General features: G+C 57.4%; 2 protein-coding genes across 8 annotated transcripts; one reads left to right on the forward strand and one right to left on the reverse strand.

The window, feature by feature from the left end:
• Nucleotides 1-772: 772 nt before the first annotated feature.
• Nucleotides 773-10,057, reverse strand: HES3 (hes family bHLH transcription factor 3). 7 transcript variants are annotated; one of them, XM_032361391.1, is made up of 5 exons: nucleotides 9,933-10,057; nucleotides 6,157-6,254; nucleotides 1,748-1,843; nucleotides 1,523-1,604; nucleotides 773-1,156 (listed from the first exon to the last, which is right to left on the reverse strand). In XM_032361391.1, the coding sequence occupies exons 3-5, from the start codon at nucleotides 1,826-1,828 to the stop codon at nucleotides 783-785; spliced, it is 537 nt and encodes a 178-aa protein (XP_032217282.1). In that variant the 5' UTR covers nucleotides 1,829-1,843; nucleotides 6,157-6,254; nucleotides 9,933-10,057; the 3' UTR covers nucleotides 773-782. The 7 variants fall into 7 exon arrangements, with proteins under 7 accessions (XP_032217282.1, XP_032217281.1, XP_032217286.1 ...); XM_032361390.1 differs by lacking the exon at nucleotides 9,933-10,057 and adding an exon at nucleotides 8,717-8,854; XM_032361395.1 differs by lacking the exons at nucleotides 6,157-6,254; nucleotides 9,933-10,057 and adding an exon at nucleotides 4,809-4,931.
• On the forward strand, nucleotides 9,213-17,085 carry ICMT (isoprenylcysteine carboxyl methyltransferase). Its single transcript, XM_032361388.1, has 5 exons — nucleotides 9,213-9,559; nucleotides 10,262-10,350; nucleotides 11,238-11,407; nucleotides 12,181-12,398; nucleotides 14,867-17,085. Exons 1-5 carry the CDS (start codon nucleotides 9,365-9,367, stop codon nucleotides 15,047-15,049), a joined length of 855 nt encoding a protein of 284 aa, XP_032217279.1. The 5' UTR covers nucleotides 9,213-9,364; the 3' UTR covers nucleotides 15,050-17,085.
• Nucleotides 17,086-18,094: the final 1,009 nt, after the last annotated feature.

The raw sequence follows: 18,094 nt of genomic DNA on the forward strand, positions 1-18,094 counted from the left end.
GAGCACAGCAACGACCTCGCTTTCGGACGAACAGCCGGGCGCCGAGCGCTCCGCGGTGGTCGAGGGTCGCGGGCTCTGCAGCGGCCCCAGAGGTCGGGAGGCCGGCTCCCTGAGGATCCGCGCGCGGCTGGGCGTGGGGCGCACCGAGCGGTGGGCGGAGCATCTTGGGGGCGGGCTGCCGGGCCAGGACGGCTCCCGGCTGGGCCTCGGAGCGGGGCGGGCCTCGGAGAGCGCGCCTGCCGGGTGGGCTGCGCCGCGAGCCGAGGGGGTGGGGATCCGTGGAAGCCGAGAGGGTCCAAGGTGGGGGTGGGCTGGGGGCCCCTCGCCGGCGGGGCGGGACCCGGCGCGCTTTGTGCCGGTGGGAACCGGGCGTTCGCCGCCGGCTGAATGGGCCGGGGCGGGGCAGCGATTCTCCTCGCTGCGAGGGGTCCGCTCTGCGCCGCTGCGGACGGCGACCTTCCCACCGCGGCGTGGCCGCCGGGCGGGGGCGGGGGCGGGCTGCCCGCCGGGGGCCCTGGGAAAGAGGCGCAGCTTCGGACATCCCCTCCCAGCCCCACGAGAAGGTGGGAAGAGGGAGCGGGTCTGGCTTGAGTAGGTGGGGCTGGGGGGGCTGGATTTCGGTCTCCGCGGCTGCGAGGCGCGCGGCAGCCTCCCAGTCACCCCTGCCACGGGACCGGCACGGAGGACTGAGGGTCCCCGCCGGCACCGCAGGCGCGCTCTGAACAGTCTCTGCGTCTCCAGGCCGGACGGGGGCCCTCTTGAGTCCGAGGCGGCGCCGGGACTCACCAGGGCCGCCAAACGCCCAGACGCGGCCCCGGGCTCTCGGCGCAGCGGCGAGGTGCCGGCTGCGGCCCCGGGACGCTGGAGGACGGGCCGGGAAGACCTCCAGGGAAGAGGAGCCGGGGTGGCGGGGACCGCGAGCCGCCGGTGGCCGGAGCAGGGGCCCAAACGGCGGGGGCGCAGGGGCCGAGCGGCTCGGGCGCCTCCCGGCTCGGGCTGGCGCTGTCCATGGTGCTGCCACCTGCGCGCTCGTGCGCCAGGGGGCAGCGCAGGCCACCGCCGCCCTCTTCTCCGCGCCGCAGAAGCTGACCAACGCCGGGCAGACAGCTGCGGAAGCCCGACGGGAACTCAGCTCCGAGGGGGACCGGCCAGAGCCCTGGGGGGAGGGGAGCGGACGGGAGAAATGTGAAGGGCAGAGAAGAATAGGAGAGGGGAGGAGGAAAGGAGAGGTGGGGAGAGGGAAAAGGAGGGCAGAAGCGCGGCAGGGAGGGGAGGGGCTACGCAAACCGAATTTCCTTCCCAGGGTCCAGATCTTCGCCCACCCTTCGCCGGCTGCAGGGTCTTTGCGGCCTCCTGCCTCCAGCAATCTGGGGCCTTCTCCTCACCCCGCTGCCCACTGCCCCGAGCTTTCTTCTCCATCCTTTTTCCTTGATCTGGTCTTGTCATATCCATGGCTCTGACCCCAGAAGTCACCGCCCCTCCCCGCAGCTCTTTACCGCACCTGCTCCAGACGCCCTCCCACCTTGCACCGAGTTCTGAAGGCTTTTCATGTACTTGACGCTCAGCTCCAGTATGTCTGCCTTCTCCAACTTGCGTTTCCGGATCTGCAGACCGTGGAAAGGGCTCTTAGCTGGGCAGTCCGACTTAGAAGGGATGAGGCTGCGGATTGTATCACCCCGTCCACGGCCCCACGGGGACCCGTCCACGGCCCCACGTCCACGGCCCCGTCCACGGCCCCACGTCTCACCTGGTGTGAGTAGTGTTTTTCCAGCAACGACTTCAGCTGCTCCAAGGACACATTGATGCGTGCCCGTCGCTTCTTCTCCATTAGAGGCTTGGAGATCTGTGAAGAGGTGGTATTTTAGGGCAGGGCAACGGTCCTCTCACCCTCTGCCCCACGCCACCCCCGGCTTGGCAGAGCCCCCACTCTGTGCTCCTCAGGACCCCAGACCTTGCGGAAGCTGCTGGAGTGACTACTGGAGCTGGCTTGGGTCCCGGGCTTAGAGCCCATGGTGTCGTTATCTGTGCCTGTGGGAGGCAGTGCCGCCTTTATAGGGCTTCTCGTTTACATGTCAATGAGGCGCTCCCGGGCTCGAGGAACCCCGAGGGGGAGGAGATGGGGGGGTGCACTGTGAAATTCCCCACCTCCCTCTCCTCTCCCCGGCTTCAGCCTCACCTCCAGGAGCCCTCTTTTCTTCCAAGGGACCCCTCTTCCCCTTTCTCAGGCTTTCCTTTATCCCTTTCACCACCACCATTCCCCGAGTCTGAGGTCCCCTCCCATGCATACCCCTCCATGCCCTGTCCTGTCCCTGTGTCTAGTGCCCCTTAGGTACTGAGCCTCACTACTAGGCCCCTTGCTGCCCCCTGTCTCCAAGCATTCTGGGGGATACCCACTGAGGAACGTCCATGGGCCCATGGCTCTGAGCCTGGCTCATGACTCTGACAAGGTGCCGGGCCTCTCTGGGCCTGATGAAGATGCGGAGGCAGGAAGGACCCGCCAGCGACGCCTTTCTGCGGGTTTCACGCTCTGGCCGAACTGGCAACGCCACATTAGTCGCCCTAATGTCGGGACAATGCAGCGATTTTCTGCCTGTGGCTGCTCAAAGCCGGGTACAGCCTGGGCCCGAGGGGGCCAAGCAGAGACATGTGTCCCATTAAAGCGTGCAGCCCGCCCTCAGGGCTATAGCCAGTCTCCTCTTGGCTGTGGTCTTGGACTGGGAGCTTTCCTGTGCTAAGGTGTAGCCTGGGCACATGTGCCCTCTGGCCCTGTTAGGCCCCCATCCACCTCTCCTAACTGGAGGGACGCTGCAGGCAGCCTCAAGCCTGGGCGGGTAGAACAGCCTCCCCATCCTCAGTCCCGGGTTTCCAGGCTGGACAAGTAGGGCTCTGACACTTCCGTCAGAGCCTGCGAGTTTATTCTCACCCACCTTCTCTTGGTTCCAGCTAATATAAGATGAGAGTAGGAAAGACACTGATCATGTGGGGAGAGCCCCATTCTGTGCTCTTGCAGGTCTGGGACCCCCAAACACTTTCCATTATTCGGGCTGTGGTTGGAGACCCAGAGAGCTTCGTGGAGGAAGCACCCACCGCAGGACCGCTTAGGCCCTACAACAGGACTGGTGCGGTCCCGGGTTGGACCCTGGGAGCAGGACTCCAGTAGCTGTGACTGAGGGGCTGACGTCCAGAGGACTCCAGGGTTCATACCGAGTTGAGTCCCTGTACTGGGCTCGCAGGACCTCAGGTTCAGGGTTTGTAAAATGGGGTTGCGAACAATGCGGGCCCCTATGGCTGCTCCGGAGGGTGACGAAGTAGCTTGGACGCCGAAGTTCTGCAGTCGAGCCCTGCGGCAGGGGAATAAACAAATTGGCCTTTGCAGGGACGCAGCGTGAGGGGGAGGGGATATTGCTGGGGCCTGGGTGGGCCCCCTCACGACCCCGCCGCCCGGCTCCGCGGAGCCCGGGCGTCTTCTCCCCCGACACCCGCCCCCGCGGCCCCCTCCGGCAGTACTGAAGGGCCCTGCCGGGGCAGAGGCGTTCTCAAGCCCGAGCAGCGTGGAGAATCGCGCCCCGCCCTCCTTTCAGGCGTAGGTTGCGTGGCCCGCGGCTCCGAGGTGCTCTTCCGCCCCGGGCCGTCGGACCCGCAGGCTGGATCCGGGCCGGGCCGGGCCGGGGTTGGGCGGCGGGGCCGAGGCCGGACGGCCGGCGTTGGCACGCGCCGGGCAGCTTTGAAGCGCCGGGGCTGGCCGGGCCCCACTGGCCTCCGTGCGTTCCTCCGGCTTGGGGCGGTGGCGGCCCGGTACAAAGGCGCCGCGGGGCAGGCGGGCGGCGCGGCTGGGCACAAAGGGGGCAGCCGAGTGTTAAGGGCATTGTGCCGGCCCCACAAAGCCCGCCCGCGCCCGCCCCCTCGGGGCCAAACTCCCGGCGCCCCGCCGCGCGCGGGCTTCCAGCTGCTGCACATCTGCACGGAAGCTGGGCGCGCGCCTCGCTCTGCCGGTCTCCCTCACCCCCGCCCCCGCTCCCGAGCCGCGCGGGCTGCGGGGCAATTTGTCCTCTAATTATGAACCCTCCCCATAAACCGCCGCCCGCGCCTTTCAGCGCCGCGTATTAGCAAACCAATGGCCCTCCGCGCAGCCCTCGCGGCCCGCCCCCTCTCCAGAGTTAGGGCCTCCATAAAGGGGCCCACGGGCCGCCCCTGCCCGCACCCCGGCATCCGCAGCCCCTCGGGCCGTCGCTCCTCTGGAGCCCGAGCCGAGGGCTCCCGGCCGCGCTGGGTGGGGCCGCTCACGTGGGTGGCTTGGTGTTTTCCTAAGCAGTGGAAAATTGACCGCAAAATGAACTAATTCGCAATGTTCTGCTTTGCCTGCGGGCGGCGAGGCTGGCGGGGAGGCCTGGGCTGGACTCGCAGCGAAGTCCGCCCCCCGCCCACTTAATGGGCCTCCGGCCCCGCTGCGCCCTACCCCTACCCTGGCACCACCCCCCTGCGTCCCCCTCCATCCCCCAGCCACACACACACCTAGGCTGATGGCCTCCCTGCTTTCCCGGTTTCCCACTCCCAGCGTGGCTCGGCCGCCACGAACAGCCCTTAAACCGGCTGAGGGTCGCGCAGACTCAGGGCAGAGAGAGATCCCGGTGCGGATTCCATCCCCCCTCTCCCCCTCGCCGCGGGCTTTTCCCCGTGCCCGGGAAATCCCCCACTTTACCCGCGATTCGGGCTCCTGGGCAGCCACCTCCCCGCTAAGACCCAATTCCTCTCCTCGCTCCCACACTCTGTTTCCCGGTCCTGAGCCTGAGCCTCCTACCCGCACTCACAGGGGGGCGGGGCTCCGGCGGGGGGCGCAGAGGTAGGGGAGGCGATTTCTGAGATGCGGGGTGCGGCACCCCCTACTCCCTTATCTGAGAGCAAGCAGGGCGAGGTACTCTCGGGCTGCAGGGAAGGACATAGACCAACTTAGAACCCCGGCTTATGCAAACTGGGATGTAGGCCACCGACTCCCTTTCCATCTTTAGCAGATGGAAGGCCCTAGGGGCCTCTGCAAAGGAGCACAAGTTCTGGCAAAGCGCTGGGGAGATCCAGGTTGTCCTTTGCTCATTCAAGGAAAAAATTCCTTCTATAGTTCTGGAGGCCTCTGGGGGCTTCCAAGAATACTCAGAGCCCTCAGCTTCCTCCGACTGGAGAATTTAGGCAAAAAGTGACCTCCCTTCCCACGGTGGGTTTTCTCAACTTTGGCAAAAGAAAGAACATTACAGAGTAACCGAGGTCTGGAAAGGTAAGGAGTGGAGTTGCAGGTCCCAGGACAGGAGCCGGACCGGATATTCCACCAGCCCTCGCAGGTGATGGCCCTGCTAGCCCCTTCACCCTGGGTGAGAGCCCCTTCCCTTCCTCCAGCACCCAGACATTGAAAGCTAACTGGTGAGTGCCACAGAGGCCACCGAGGGTGAGGGGGGAGAGAAAGGCACTGTGGGTCTCTGCAGATGCATTTCAAAGTGGAATGAAGTGATTGCCTCATGTAATTAACTATCGGGACACAGCAAAACTCTGAAATGACTCAGCCGATTGTCTCCAGATGGGGGTGGAGAGGCCGCGATTGTTTAACTCTCTTTAGCTGTGTTTCGACTCCGAATAGCCCGGCAGCCAAGGGCCCTCCAAGGGACAAAGGCTGGGACTGCGTTGAGTGCCTCAACACTGAACCGGGCTGGCCCAGCTCAGAGAGAGTGACTTCAGAGACACCCCTATTGTCCTAGACCTTTGTGTCTCTCCCCAGCTGGCTCTAATCTTTAAATATTTACCCGGCCCTTTTGTGCACATATGACTTATGCACTCCGGGCTGATGGGCTCATAAATTACGCATCATTTACCCGTTTCCAGACTAGAGAGAGGGGACTTTCATGCCTGGAGCCCAGAATAGCCAGAGGAGGGAGAAGAAAAGCGTTGGAGGATCAGGGTTCCCTCCTGGGGAGAGCAGCAGCTACCCTGAACAGGCCCCTCCTGGCCTCCACGTGGGAAGTGGATGGGACAGAGGACCTCTGAGTGACAAGGAGCCTCCAGGAGGCCCCCTCTAACAACAACTGACCAGGGACCCACCAGCAGGGAAGAGGGGGAGGCCCGTTCTCAGACTTTTTATATGGCGTCAAGTTTGGACAAGAACAAACTTCTCACCCTGGGAAGCTGGTGTGGGTTGAGGGGCTTGGTGACGCCTCCAGCTTGCTCTGGGGGATCCCCTCTCCATACATTCTCCCTTGCTCCATCCAGGAACCCTGTTTAAGAAAAAGAGGGTAATTTCATCTCAGCCTGCAGTTTAACTTGGGAGACTCGAGGCGGTTTCTTAGGACTCTTGAAACGGGAGGAATCCCCTCTCAAGCTCAGGGTAGAAAGCCACCGCAGCCGGTGGGCGAAAGGCAGGACGAGGGGGGCACAGGGGAGACCCTGCAGAGGGGCCTTCCTGCATGAGAAAGGGCTCCCTTTGTGCATGCCTCTGGACTCTAAGAACAAAACACATTCAAATGCTTATTTACAAAAGAAGGCGAGAGAGGCATCCCAGGGCTGAGTATTTTACCTTAATGTTCTTCTATTTTTATGGGCTTGTTGTTCTCGTGCCTGGGGAGGACACTGGAGAACTGGACCCAGAGTGGATTTTTTTTTAAATGCTTTTATTTTATTTTTTTTTTAGATTTTATTTATTATTTGACAGAGAGAGTTCACAGCAGACAGATAGGCAGGCAGAGAGAGAGAGAGAGGGAAGCAGGCTCCCTGCTGAGCAGAGATCCTGATGCGGGACTCGATCCCAGGATCCTAAGATCATGACCTGAGCCGAAGGCAGCGGCTTAACCCACTGAGCCACCCAGGCGCCCCCAGAGTGGATTTTTTTGACCAGATTGCTTCCCTCTCTGTTTAGGAAAGCAGGTCTCAGTGTATTTGTTTCTGTCCGTATCGCTCTGTGAATTACTGTTTCTCTGGGTATCCGCCGATCTGTGTGTGACTCAGTTTCTCTGGGTCTATGCCACTGTGTGCACATATTTGCTTACTTGCCTCTTTCCTACATTACTGCTCTGTGAGCCGTGGGCCCTGACAGTTTCAGCAACTCCAGGTACTTCTAAACATCCCCCCTCCCTCTGGTCCGGCCATCCCTGGCAGGGGACTGTTTGCCCTCTTTCTTCCCTCTCCAAGATGGAGCTGATGGAGAGTTATGGTCTACAGGGAGGTCATGGATAGAGAGAGTGTTGCTCAGGCTCACCAAACTGGATTTCCAGTCACCCTGTGCCCCCAGAATGGGGATGGTCCCTGGGGTGCATCAGGGCCCTAAGTCAGTGTGGACAGCAGATGGCAACGGCCAGAAAAGGGAGCTTCCTGGGAGCAGCTCTCTGCCCCAGGACCAGACTCACTCCCAGGAGTGAAGATGCAATTATTCTCTGGGGTCCCTGAGGCGTCCCAGAATTGGGGGCGAGGTACTGAGTCTGGGTGAGAGCATCAGAAACTGGGGGCAGTGTTGGGAGTGTGAGTTCTCAGCCCCCAGCAACACCATGCCTCCTTCCTACATGGTACTGCAACTAGGCAACTTTGGATTTTAAAAACATTAAGTCTTTTCAATTCCCATGAGCCCAGCTTAGCGTATGTTTTCTGAGCATCACTTATTTTATTTTTTAAGATTTTATTTATTCATTAGAGAGAGAGCACACAAGCAGGGGGAGAGGAAGAGGGAGAGGGAGAAGCAGACTCCCCACTGAGCTGGGAGCTTGACATGGGGCTCGGCTTGATCCCAGGACCTGGAAATCATGGTCTGAGCTGAAAGCAGACGCTCAGCCATCTGACACCCAGGTGCCCCTCAGCATCATTTAAACATGGTACTGGGCTTTGCAGAATGTTATCAACACGTGATAGTGAAATGAGGATTCCTGTATTGATTATAGGAAGCTGAGATCAGGAGATGATTTGTCCAAGGTAACAAAGCTGGGCCCTGGCAGTGCTGAGATGAAGATTCAATCCCAGGCTCTCCCTCCTTCCCTGAGCTCAGCTGCTTAGACACCAGGCCTCCTGCCAGGTCCTGGGGGGACAGAAGAGGATGGGGCAGCTAGCGGCTCAAACGCAGGGCTGGGTGACTGCAGTGCACACCCCGCCTGGTCTCAGCACTCTCTGACCCACTGCTCTGGGCTCCAGCCTCTCCCGGGGCCTGTCCCCTATCCCAACTCAGGCTTCCTTTCTCCTGCCTGAGTCTGCCAACTTGGTGCCCCCCCCCATCGATGCCCTTGCTCTCATTTCCAGCGTAAAGCTGCCAGTCCCTGAGTGCCCCAAGACCTAGCTCCAGCATCCCTCCCATGTGGCCCCCAACCCTCTGCCCACCCACCTGCAGGCCCCTCCTGGGAGTCCCTTCCCTCCTCTCCATTCTCCCCTGGCTCCTATCCCACTCCCACCCTCCATAGTTTATTCCAGTCTCGCCTCTACTTGTCTTTCCCCTTCATCACCCCTCTGTGAGCTCCCTTGGGGGAGGCCATGAACACTTTTTTTTTTTAATTCCGATTTAAAAAGTAATGTATGTTGATTGTGCACAATATGGAAAATACAAAAACAAACACAGAAGACAGTGGAAGTCACCCACTGTTCTGTCACCCGAAGATGACCGCTCTTAAAAAACTGTGGCTTCTACTCCCACGGTTTCTCCAGGCTCACACGTCTGCTTTTGCTCCCCTAAGGGAAGCCAGGGTCGCCCCGTAAAGCCCCTTACTCTGCCTTTTAAAAGCGGGTGTCTGCTGAGCTCTGGCACGACTGCCAGCATTCTCCCTCACCGCGAACCGAAGTGGGCGGTCACCCCGCGCGCAGAGTCCCCGTGCGGGCTTCCGGCTGCCTCCGGGGCACGGTCCCCGCGCGGAAGCAGCCCGGGCTCCCAGCTCGCGGCCCAGCTCGCGCCTGCGCGCCCGAGGGTGTCAGCTTCGCGCGGGGACCGTGCGGGGCTGGCCGAGGGCGGGGTCGCTTCGAGTTCTTCGGACGGGGGCATTCCTGAGTTTGGGGCTCCTTTCTGGCAGACGAAGGCGGCCACTTCTCGGCCCGGGACCCGGGTGCCCCGCGGCCCCGCCCGCCGTCCGCCCCTGGTCCTGGGTCAGGGGATCCGGGCGGGGGGGAAGGGAGAGGGCTCGGGGAACTGGCGGGGCGGGGCCACGGACGGGGCGGGGCCGTGGGCGGGGCGCTCCCGCAAAAGCTTGGGGACCGGGCCCGCGGAGCGGTAGTATCGCGAGAGCTCGCGGGAGGCGCGCGGCTCCCAGCAGCCGCACTTCCCCGTCGGCGGCGGCGGCGTAGTGCGCAGGCGCGGCGGGCGGGTTTCCCGGGGCTACAGCCGGCGCCGTCGCCGTCGCCCGCTCGTCGGCCGCCCGGCGCCATGGCGGGCTGCGCGGCGCGGGCTCCGCCGGGCTCCGAGGCGCGCCTCAGCCTCGCCACTTTCCTGCTGGGCGCCTCGGTGCTCGCGCTGCCGCTGCTGACGCGCGCCGGCCTGCAGGGCCGCACCGGGCTGGCGCTCTACGTGGCCGGGCTCAACGCGCTGCTGCTGCTGCTCTACCGGCCGCCGCGGTACCAGGTGCGGGCCGGGCGGAGGCGGGCCGGGCCGGGCGGAGGCGGGCCGGGGCCGGGGCCGGGGTGAGGGCGGGAGCCCGGCGGGTTGGGCACGGCGCGCGGGCTCGGTCCGGTCGGGGTCGGGGTCGGGGTCGGGAGCTGGGCCTGCGGGGGACGGGCCCGCTTCCCCTGGGCGTGTTCTTCGTCCGCGAGTTGAGGCGGCGGGAGGGACGCAGCCTCGCCAGGCTCGGGGCTCGAGGGGCGCGGGCCCCACGTCTCGGGCGGAGTGGGTGGGAAATCGCAGTTGGTGCTGCTCGGCAGCCGCGGCAGAGGCGCGTGGGGTGCGGAGGGAGCGGGCCCGCGAGTTCTTTTACGTCACTGAAGGTGTGGAGCCTTACCTGCTGCCGAGTGTCCGGTCAGGGCGCCCGCAGAGGCTCGGAGTCGCGCTTGCCCGGACCCGCTTCGCTGCGTGGTCTTGGGAGAATCCTGCCGGTAAACGAGGTTCCTGCGGTTTTCCCACGGCTCTGGGTAGCGGTAGCGGTAATCCTAGCGACGGCGGCCGGAACCAGGAGGCTCGGCGGCGTTCGAGCCCAGCCCTCGCAGCTTCACCCTGTCGTCGCCGAGCACGGCAGCCGTCCTGGGTTGCCGGGAGCCTGCCTACCCCAAGAAGTGGGATGTGCGCTCCGGGAGCAGCCAGGTGACTGAGCTGCTTTTGGGTCCCTTTCAGATAGCCATCCGAGCTTGTTTCCTTGGCTTTGTGTTCGGCTGCGGCGTGCTGCTAAGTTTCAGCCATTCTTCTTGGAATCACTTTGGCTGGTAAGAAGTACTTGGGGGAATAATGGTTTTGAGGCGAGGGTGGGAGGATCAGAGGGTCGGAAGTGGTGTTTCCTCATCCCTGTGTCTCATCTCCGAGTGGGGAAGGCTGTTGATGATTCTGTCAGGTCTCTAACTCCCACCTAGATTCCTAGGTCTTGGACCCCAAGAGCTTGTGCCCACGGCTTGCTTCTGTTGCAGGCAGAAACGGGTCTCCCTGGCACCGTGCCGGTAGGTGCCCTCATGGGTAATATCAAGAGCCCTTCCCAGCAGAGGGTACAGGTCCTCAGTGACAGGAAGGGGCAAGGCTCAGGCTCTTCTTCACAGGCCTTTTCCATCTCTAATTTCTATTAGGTCACATCTAGTGCCTCCCCCACAGCCAGTGTAGGATTGTCCCCTCCACTATGATTTCAGGCCCTTGAGCCTTCTAGTCCCTGACCTGGATATGAACCAGTGGCTTCAAGGTAAAAAGCTTTATCTCCTGTTATCAGTACTCGGAGCCATCTAATCCGTCTTTGCTGGACTTACTTGTTCTGTTGAACTTTTGTAGTCAACATACATCACTGCTTTGTTTTTATTATGCCCCCCTTTCATATTTCACGGGGTGTGGAGTATCATTTTTAACAGACTGATGGGCCCATAATGCCTTCCCTACCTATGTTCGTTTGGTCTTTTACATCCCACATGTAGTCCTTTTAAAACCCCACCTTCTGCAAACCTGAGCAGGCCTGTTCCATGTGGGTGCCTGCTGTCCACTCTCACAGAGGTAGCAACGGGGTCTTCTCGTAGAAGTCAGGGACAGTTCTGCAGACCCAGATTCGTACTTTGAGTTATGGCCGACTTGATTCCCTTGCCCCAGCTTACCTCTCTGTCTTTTTGTTTTTAAACAGGTACATGTGCTCCTTGTCGCTGTTCCATTTTTCGGAGTACTTAGTCACAGCAGTCAATAACCCCAAAAGCCTGTCCCTGGATTCCTTTCTCCTGAATCACAGTCTGGAGTACACAGTAGCTGCTCTTTCTTCTTGGATAGAGTTCACACTAGAAAATATCTTTTGGCCAGGTCAGTGTGTCCTGCTTTCTCTTCCAGAAGGGAGAAGGGTGGTTTTGTGCAGGCCTGAGGGCAGTGACTTGGGTTTACCTCTCAGGTATAATCTCCCGGAGTGATTTTCCCCAGATCTCAATCCTCACTAAGCTCCTTATAGAGGACAAGCAGAGCCTGTGAATTCCACTGCTGGATTTTGAATGGAGGACGGGTTGACCGTTTGCCCGAAGCCTGCCGTAACATGCCACACAACCTAACGTACCAACCCATGGTAGCTGTCATTCTGACTTGACAGTCAGAGACTTGCATCTGTTCATTTTCTGTGACTTGAGACTTTTCTTGTGAAGATTTTATTAACAAAAAGCTATACATCTGAAACCTGCTCTCAAATTGAACTTTCCGCAGCAAATTAAGTAAAATGTATGTGGTTCCCAGGATTCAGTAAAGAGCCAGGGCGGGAGACACTAGCTGCTTCTCTGCTTCCCTTAGCTCTCGTTGTCCCCAGGGGAAGCAGTGGGGCATGTGGCAGAGGAACATGGATGGGGAATCCATCAGGTCTTTGCCAAGATGCTCTGGTGGGTTGTTGGCACTTTAAACAGATGAACAGCACAACTTACGGGCATGTGTTTTGCTGATAAGTAAGTCTTAATGTGATGACAAATGCGGATTGCCCACTAGCATGTTTCCTAATGTTGCTAGCCTTGGAAAAATAGGTTAATTTTAAGCATCCGCAGGGTGAGCACCGCCGTCCGGTGTCTTCACTTCCTGTTTCTCCCATGTCTCTCCTCCAGAACTGAAGCAGGTCACCTGGCTCAGTGCCATGGGGCTGCTGATGGTGGTCTTTGGAGAATGTCTGAGGAAAGCGGCGATGTTCACAGCTGGCTCCAATTTCAACCACGTGGTGCAGAATGAGAAATCAGAAACCCACACTCTGGTGACAAGTGGAGTGTACGCTTGGTTCCGGCACCCTTCCTATGTTGGGTGGTTTTACTGGAGTATTGGAACCCAGGTATAGTATCAGAATTGACAGTGGCTGCCTTTAATTTCTTTTACTTTTTTAAAATTGACATAACTCACATACCATAAAATTCACCATTTCAAAGTGTCCAATTCAGTGGATTTCAGTGGATTTATTAGATTGTTGGTCTCCTTTAAATAGGTGCATCTGCCCCTTGTCATGTTTTGAGTGAGAACGAAATAAAACGCAAAAGAACTGATGTAGTCCTTAACATTTTTTTACTATATACCTAAAATCTGGGTGTTCTAAACTTGTAAGCTCCTGACGATTCTAGGTGCTATACCCATTCCCTGCTTCTTTAACTTAGATCTGGAGCACTCCAGTTCGGTGAGGACAGAGATGGGGCTTTGGGGAGAGAGAGCCTTCTGCTGCTCCAGTGCATTCTGATTTCATTAGAAGCTGCTGTTGATGAGGCCAAGGTCTGGATTAGACTTAATGTGAGCTACAGAGGTTTATTCTGTCTAAGGTTGCAGACCAAGCCTTGTTTCCTGCCCGTTGCCTCATAAATATGTTCTCTTGGTCCTAGAAATGCTTGGCCAGAGAATGTGACCAGAGCTTCAGAACTCCTCACCTCTTTGGGAAAATCCAGTCTGGGGCCCCCAAGCATTCCACTGGCAATGCATGGTCTGTTGGGGACTCTCTGGTGACCCCCAGTGGTGTAGAAGGGGCAGGGCAGTGCACACAGGACTTATTTTAATACTTGCATTTCTGAAACCTAACACTGCATCAGCAGTCGTATTCCCTGAGAACAAGCTGACAGTAGTTGAATCCGTCATCTGCCAGAAATGCCGCCTACATATGGAAGTGCTCTAGGAATGAAGTTTGCCCCCCTCTGTGACCATAGATCTTTTCACACTGTCACCCAGTACACACACGTGTATAAAAGTAGAACAGGCCTTTCCCAGGATAGTACTTACTGAGTACAAAATACACTGTTTCTTGTCTTATTTGTAGTTCTATTTATGATGCAATGAATGGGCTTCAGGGCTCAGGAACAGGTTGAGGCCTGCAGTTGGGAAACCCCACCACAGGGTGTGGTGGCTGTGAGGGCACAGGCTCCAGGCTCGCCAACAGGGCCAGTCCTGGCTTCCGCGTCGGTCGCTTAGCCTGCCTGCCCTCACACATTGAGCACAGCAGTGCCACCTCAGGGGGTTGCTGTGAGGGCTACTTGGTTGGAAAGAGCTTCGCTGGGGCTTGAAATACAGCTAAGTACCCCGTAAGCAGTGATGGGAATAAGAAGTTGAGGGCATGTACCTGGCTTTCTGGGTGGAAGTTGCCCCCTTGGGGAGCACATGTGTCCGTGGGGTTCTGTCAGAGTGGGCAGGGGTGGGGTGGTAGGTTTCCCACACAGCACAGAAGTTCCTGAGAGCGGGGAGATGTTCTTGGCCTGGAGGGGTTGTTTGGCAGTGTCTCAGTGGGGAAAGATGTTCTCAAAGTGGGAAAAGCACATGAGTAAGGAGGTGACAGGCAGTTCAAGTGGGTACAGCCCAGGGGAAGGGGGCTGGAGGAAATGACTAAGGCACAGCTTTTCTTGGTTTGGGCAAGGTAGTGGTTTGAAGACTGGTGATTTCACAATAGCACTGTATGCGGTATAGGGTTAGGGTGAGGGGGCGAGGAGGAGGGGCGAGGTAGCTGTGAGGGGTGTGTGTGTGTGTGAGCACGGACCGGGAAGGGGCAGGCTGGGAGCTCCACAGGACTCACACCTGGGGTGGGGTCGGGAGCTGCTGCCCCCTGCCCTGAGGACTGAAATCTGAAAAGTTGGCCTTGTATTTTTTAATTATTTTTATTTTTTTTAAACTTTATTTATTAATTTGTCAGAGAGCACAGGAGTGAGCACAGCAGGGGGAGCACAGGCGGGGGCGGGGGTAAGCAGACTCCCCGCTGAGCAGGGAGCTGATGTGGGACTCAGTCCCAGGACCCTGGGATCATGACCTGAGCCCAAGGCAGACGCTTAATCTACTGAGCCATCCAGGCATCCCATGAAAAGGTGGTCTTTTAATTTTTAGATCTCTCTCATATAAGAGGAACCACCAAGGGGTGCCTGGTGGCTCAGTGGGTTAAAGCCTCTGCCTTTGGCTCGGGTCATGATCCTGGGGTCCCAGGATGGAGCTCCACATCAGGCTCTCTGCTCTGGAGGGAGCTTGCTTCCTCCTCTCTCTGCCTGCCTCTCTGCCTACTTGTGATCTGTGTCTGTCAAATAAATGTTTAAAAAAAAAAGAGGAACCACCAAAAAGTGTCTAGAAAAAAACTACAGTGCTCAGTGTTTGTTTAGCTCTAATGTGAAAGGAGTTACGTAAGGTTTCAGTGAACGGCCTCAGGTCTCAAAGACCCTAGTAGTATTCTGAGAGTCTCTTGGGCTGTTGGCAGGAAGTCCTGGGTGGATATTCAGGAGGAACAGGTGCTGCTGAAGTGCTTGGTGTCAGGACACTGACCCTGATCACCTTCGTGTCCTCCGCCAGGTGATGCTGTGTAATCCCATCTGTGGCATTGGCTACGCTCTGACAGTGTGGCGATTCTTCCGAGATCGAACAGAAGAAGAGGAGATCTCGTTAATTCACTTTTTTGGAGAGGAGTACCTGGAGTATAAGAAGCGGGTGCCCACGGGGCTGCCTTTTATAAAAGGGGTCAAGGTCGAGCTATAACACAGCTGGAGCGGGCCAGGCCGGACCCAGAGGCCTCACACTGCACATGGCCTGGGCCATGGCTGCCCCCCTGTCAGCCGCTCTGCAGAATGGATTTTCTGAACCATTTTATATGTCACCAATTACTCTTCTGGAATATCACTCGAGACCAGTGGTCAGAAGGCCTTAGGACCAAAGGACCCACACCCTAGAGCAATCTGTTCTTGGGCTGAATCAAGGTAGGACACAGATTGAAGATGGACAAGGAGCAAATAACAGCAATATTCGACATTGACCCCCTAGAAGGGCCCTGGTGACAGCCCAGGCTGCGCAGCATCCCCCACGAGGCATTTAGTGTAACGAGGACCCCTTGGGAGTGGTGGGCTCGCTCATCCCTGAGTGAGGCTTCTTTGGCAGGAAGGGGTATGTGGGCAGCAGTGCTTAGTGTTAGAAATACATTCAGAATCCTTAACCGAACAACACAGACAGCACAGCGCTGACCTCCTTATTCCTGTGCTTACGTGCATGAGCATCTATACAGTTTTAAAGATGATTCTTTATAAGGCACTTTGGCTCTTAATATATTTAATCGTATTTACATATCTATTTTTTATAAATAGCGGTATAAATTTCAAGGGGGCTTAGTGTTTCAAGCCCCAGCTTTTATTTGGCAGAAAGGCAGCATGGACACCTCCGGATGCTTTGGCTGAGTGGCTTTGTGTTAACAAGGGCACCCCAAGCCAGGGAGACTGTGGGCCCCTGTGGCTTTCCCCAGGGTCCTGGCTCCTGCTCTTTTCCCAAGAGGGGGCTGTTATCCGTGACAGGCATGTTGGAAGATGTGACATTTTTCCTTTATCCAAGAAATGCTAACTGAACCCCGGCTCTGTGTAAGGCCTTGTTAACCATTGGGAAGTATTACTCTCCGTTTATTTGGGGTTTTAGTCTTACTGCATCACAGCTTATATTTTTGTGTTTCCATTGAAATCTCTTAACTATTGATTTCTATATTCTGTTCTCAAAATTCCACCAACTCTAATGCCATGACAGACTGTTCGAGCATATATAACTATACAATTCAAGCAAGTCAGCTCACAAAAGTCTTAAATAGAACAAATGATCCCAACTGAGAATTAGTATTTTTGTTTTTCAAGTTTGGGGAGAGTGGTTGGCTTTAACTGCATCAGCTTTAAGACCCTGGTTTAATTCTGGACAAGAGAGGGCCTTGGTCTCAGCACGAAATCCTTCCTGCAGTTGGCAGTAGCCGCTACCGAGAGCCGAGAGCTGCCCGGTGGCCACGCCATGCCCAGCGGCCATGCCCGGCGGCTTCAAGGAGCCACTTAACCTTTCTGTGCCTAGACTCCCCATCTGTAGAATGGGGTCGATACCACCTACCTCATAGGGGTGTTGTGAAAACTTAGAAGAACAACGGCAGACGTTTCTGATCCTTAGATAGGAGAGATGGCGTAAATGGAATCTGCACCGCACGAGATGGCGCAGAGGCGGACCCGGTCGGCCGCACCAGACGCTGGAGCTGTGTGTTCAGAAGAGCGTGTTACCAACTCAGAAGTAGTACTGACTTCTAGATTCCATGGCCTAATTAATTTTTTCATTATTATATATACCAAAGAGGTTTACGGGTTTGTTGATTCCTGGGATGCCACTCTCCTGGTGTGAGTGGACCCTGCCATCAGCCCTCGAGAGGGCCTTGCAGCCAGGCCGGCCGAGGCCGCTGCTGGAGCTCTCAGCAGCCGGTCCCTCTGGCACGAACACTCCCCAGTGGGACGTCGACATGCTCTTACTCTGGGAACTTGAGTCGAATACATTCTGGCTTGCTCTCCAGACCACGCTTAGTAAAGTCTACGCCACTCCTCGGGACTGCGGACTGGAGGAGGGTGTGTCTGGGGCGCCGGGAGCCGTCCCTACCTTCTTGAGGGAAAGTTCTGTGCTGCGTCTAACAGGATTGGACCCAGCGTTCATTCCCCCCAGGGGCGGGGCGGGGCGGGGGGCACTGTGAAGTGGTGTTTAATAGATGGAGAACAGCTCCTGACAGCCCCTAGCTCTGTGGACAGAAAGCTATCTCAGCTTTGTCCACCTGCTGGAGTTCGCGAAGCCCACCTTGCTGCCAGGCCCTTGAGCTCAGGAGGCAGGCCTGGTGTTTCTGCAGTGAGATGCTGCTGTTACACCACCTGGGCTTTAAAGAGCAGTTCCGTGGGTGGGAGTAGGGAGGGAGACACCCCTTCACCCCGACCTGTACACCCAGGGTAGAAGTCAGCAGTTACTTGGGGGAGAGAAGATGAGCTACTTAGGGGAAGACTTGGCAGGTGATTGACTTTCATCTAGTACTGACATTCTCAGATTATTTTTAACTTTATAAATTTAGCAGTGACATTGTACCCGGTAGAGAATCAGGTTAATGAAGTACAGGCTTTTTGGGTATTCCCTAAAGCTTTTTGGGTAAAGGCCACGTCACCAGTTCCCTCAAATTAAGAAACTGTCAAGAGATGACTGACTTTTTCCATTGTGGGTTTTAAAGTGGAGATTCTTAAATGGAGAAAAGGCAGTGCATGGAACAAAGCTACTCTGAAGGAGCGTGAAATGAAACCGTCTCTGAGGATTTGCAGGCTGGGGCTGAGAATAGCAGCTTACAGGAGAGGAAGTGAGTAGCACGAGCCCGGCTGAAAGCAGAAGGCGGCATACCCCACTGGCCGTCATCTGTAGGAACTGCTTCTTAAGCCTAGAGACTAAACTTTATTAATCCCTTGCATTTATTTAACACTCTGAATAATTGACATGATAGGGAAATACTCCTAAAGCGTACTCGTGTTACTAGCTTAGGCTCAGGAGGGTCGGCTGTAGCCCAGGCTCACTCTGGCCGCAGTCCCTCTGTCACAGGCACAGTAAACCACTGTCCCTTCTCTGCACTTTCTTACTGCCTTAGATAGTTGTGATCTCCCACCGCCACCTTGCTTCCGTAGTGGCTTGATGAGGCTGGTGGGGGAGGCTTGCGCTCTGTGCCCTGCTGTGAGAGCTCGCTGCCTTGCCCTGGGCCTGGAGCGCCAGCCATCG

Source organism: Mustela erminea, chromosome 10 (assembly GCF_009829155.1).
Source record: "Mustela erminea isolate mMusErm1 chromosome 10, mMusErm1.Pri, whole genome shotgun sequence".
NCBI classification, from domain to species: Eukaryota; Metazoa; Chordata; class Mammalia; order Carnivora; family Mustelidae; genus Mustela; species Mustela erminea.

Excerpts from the sequence above, each read along its gene's own strand:
- HES3 (XM_032361389.1), bottom strand. The coding sequence starts at position 2,011 with ATGGGCTCTAAGCCCGGGACCCAAGCCAGCTCCAGTAGTCACTCCAGC. Across the intron at positions 1,844-1,951 it reads ACTCCAGCAGCTTCCGCAAG|ATCTCCAAGCCTCTAATGGA; the intron begins GTCTGGGGTCCT and ends ACCTCTTCACAG. Across the intron at positions 1,157-1,522 it reads CCTTCAGAACTCGGTGCAAG|GGCTCTGGCCGGTCCCCCTC; the intron begins GTGGGAGGGCGT and ends CCCTCCCCCCAG.
- ICMT (XM_032361388.1), top strand. The coding sequence starts at position 9,365 with ATGGCGGGCTGCGCGGCGCGGGCTCCGCCGGGCTCCGAGGCGCGCCTC. Across the intron at positions 10,351-11,237 it reads TCTTGGAATCACTTTGGCTG|GTACATGTGCTCCTTGTCGC; the intron begins GTAAGAAGTACT and ends GTTTTTAAACAG. Across the intron at positions 12,399-14,866 it reads ACTGGAGTATTGGAACCCAG|GTGATGCTGTGTAATCCCAT; the intron begins GTATAGTATCAG and ends GTCCTCCGCCAG.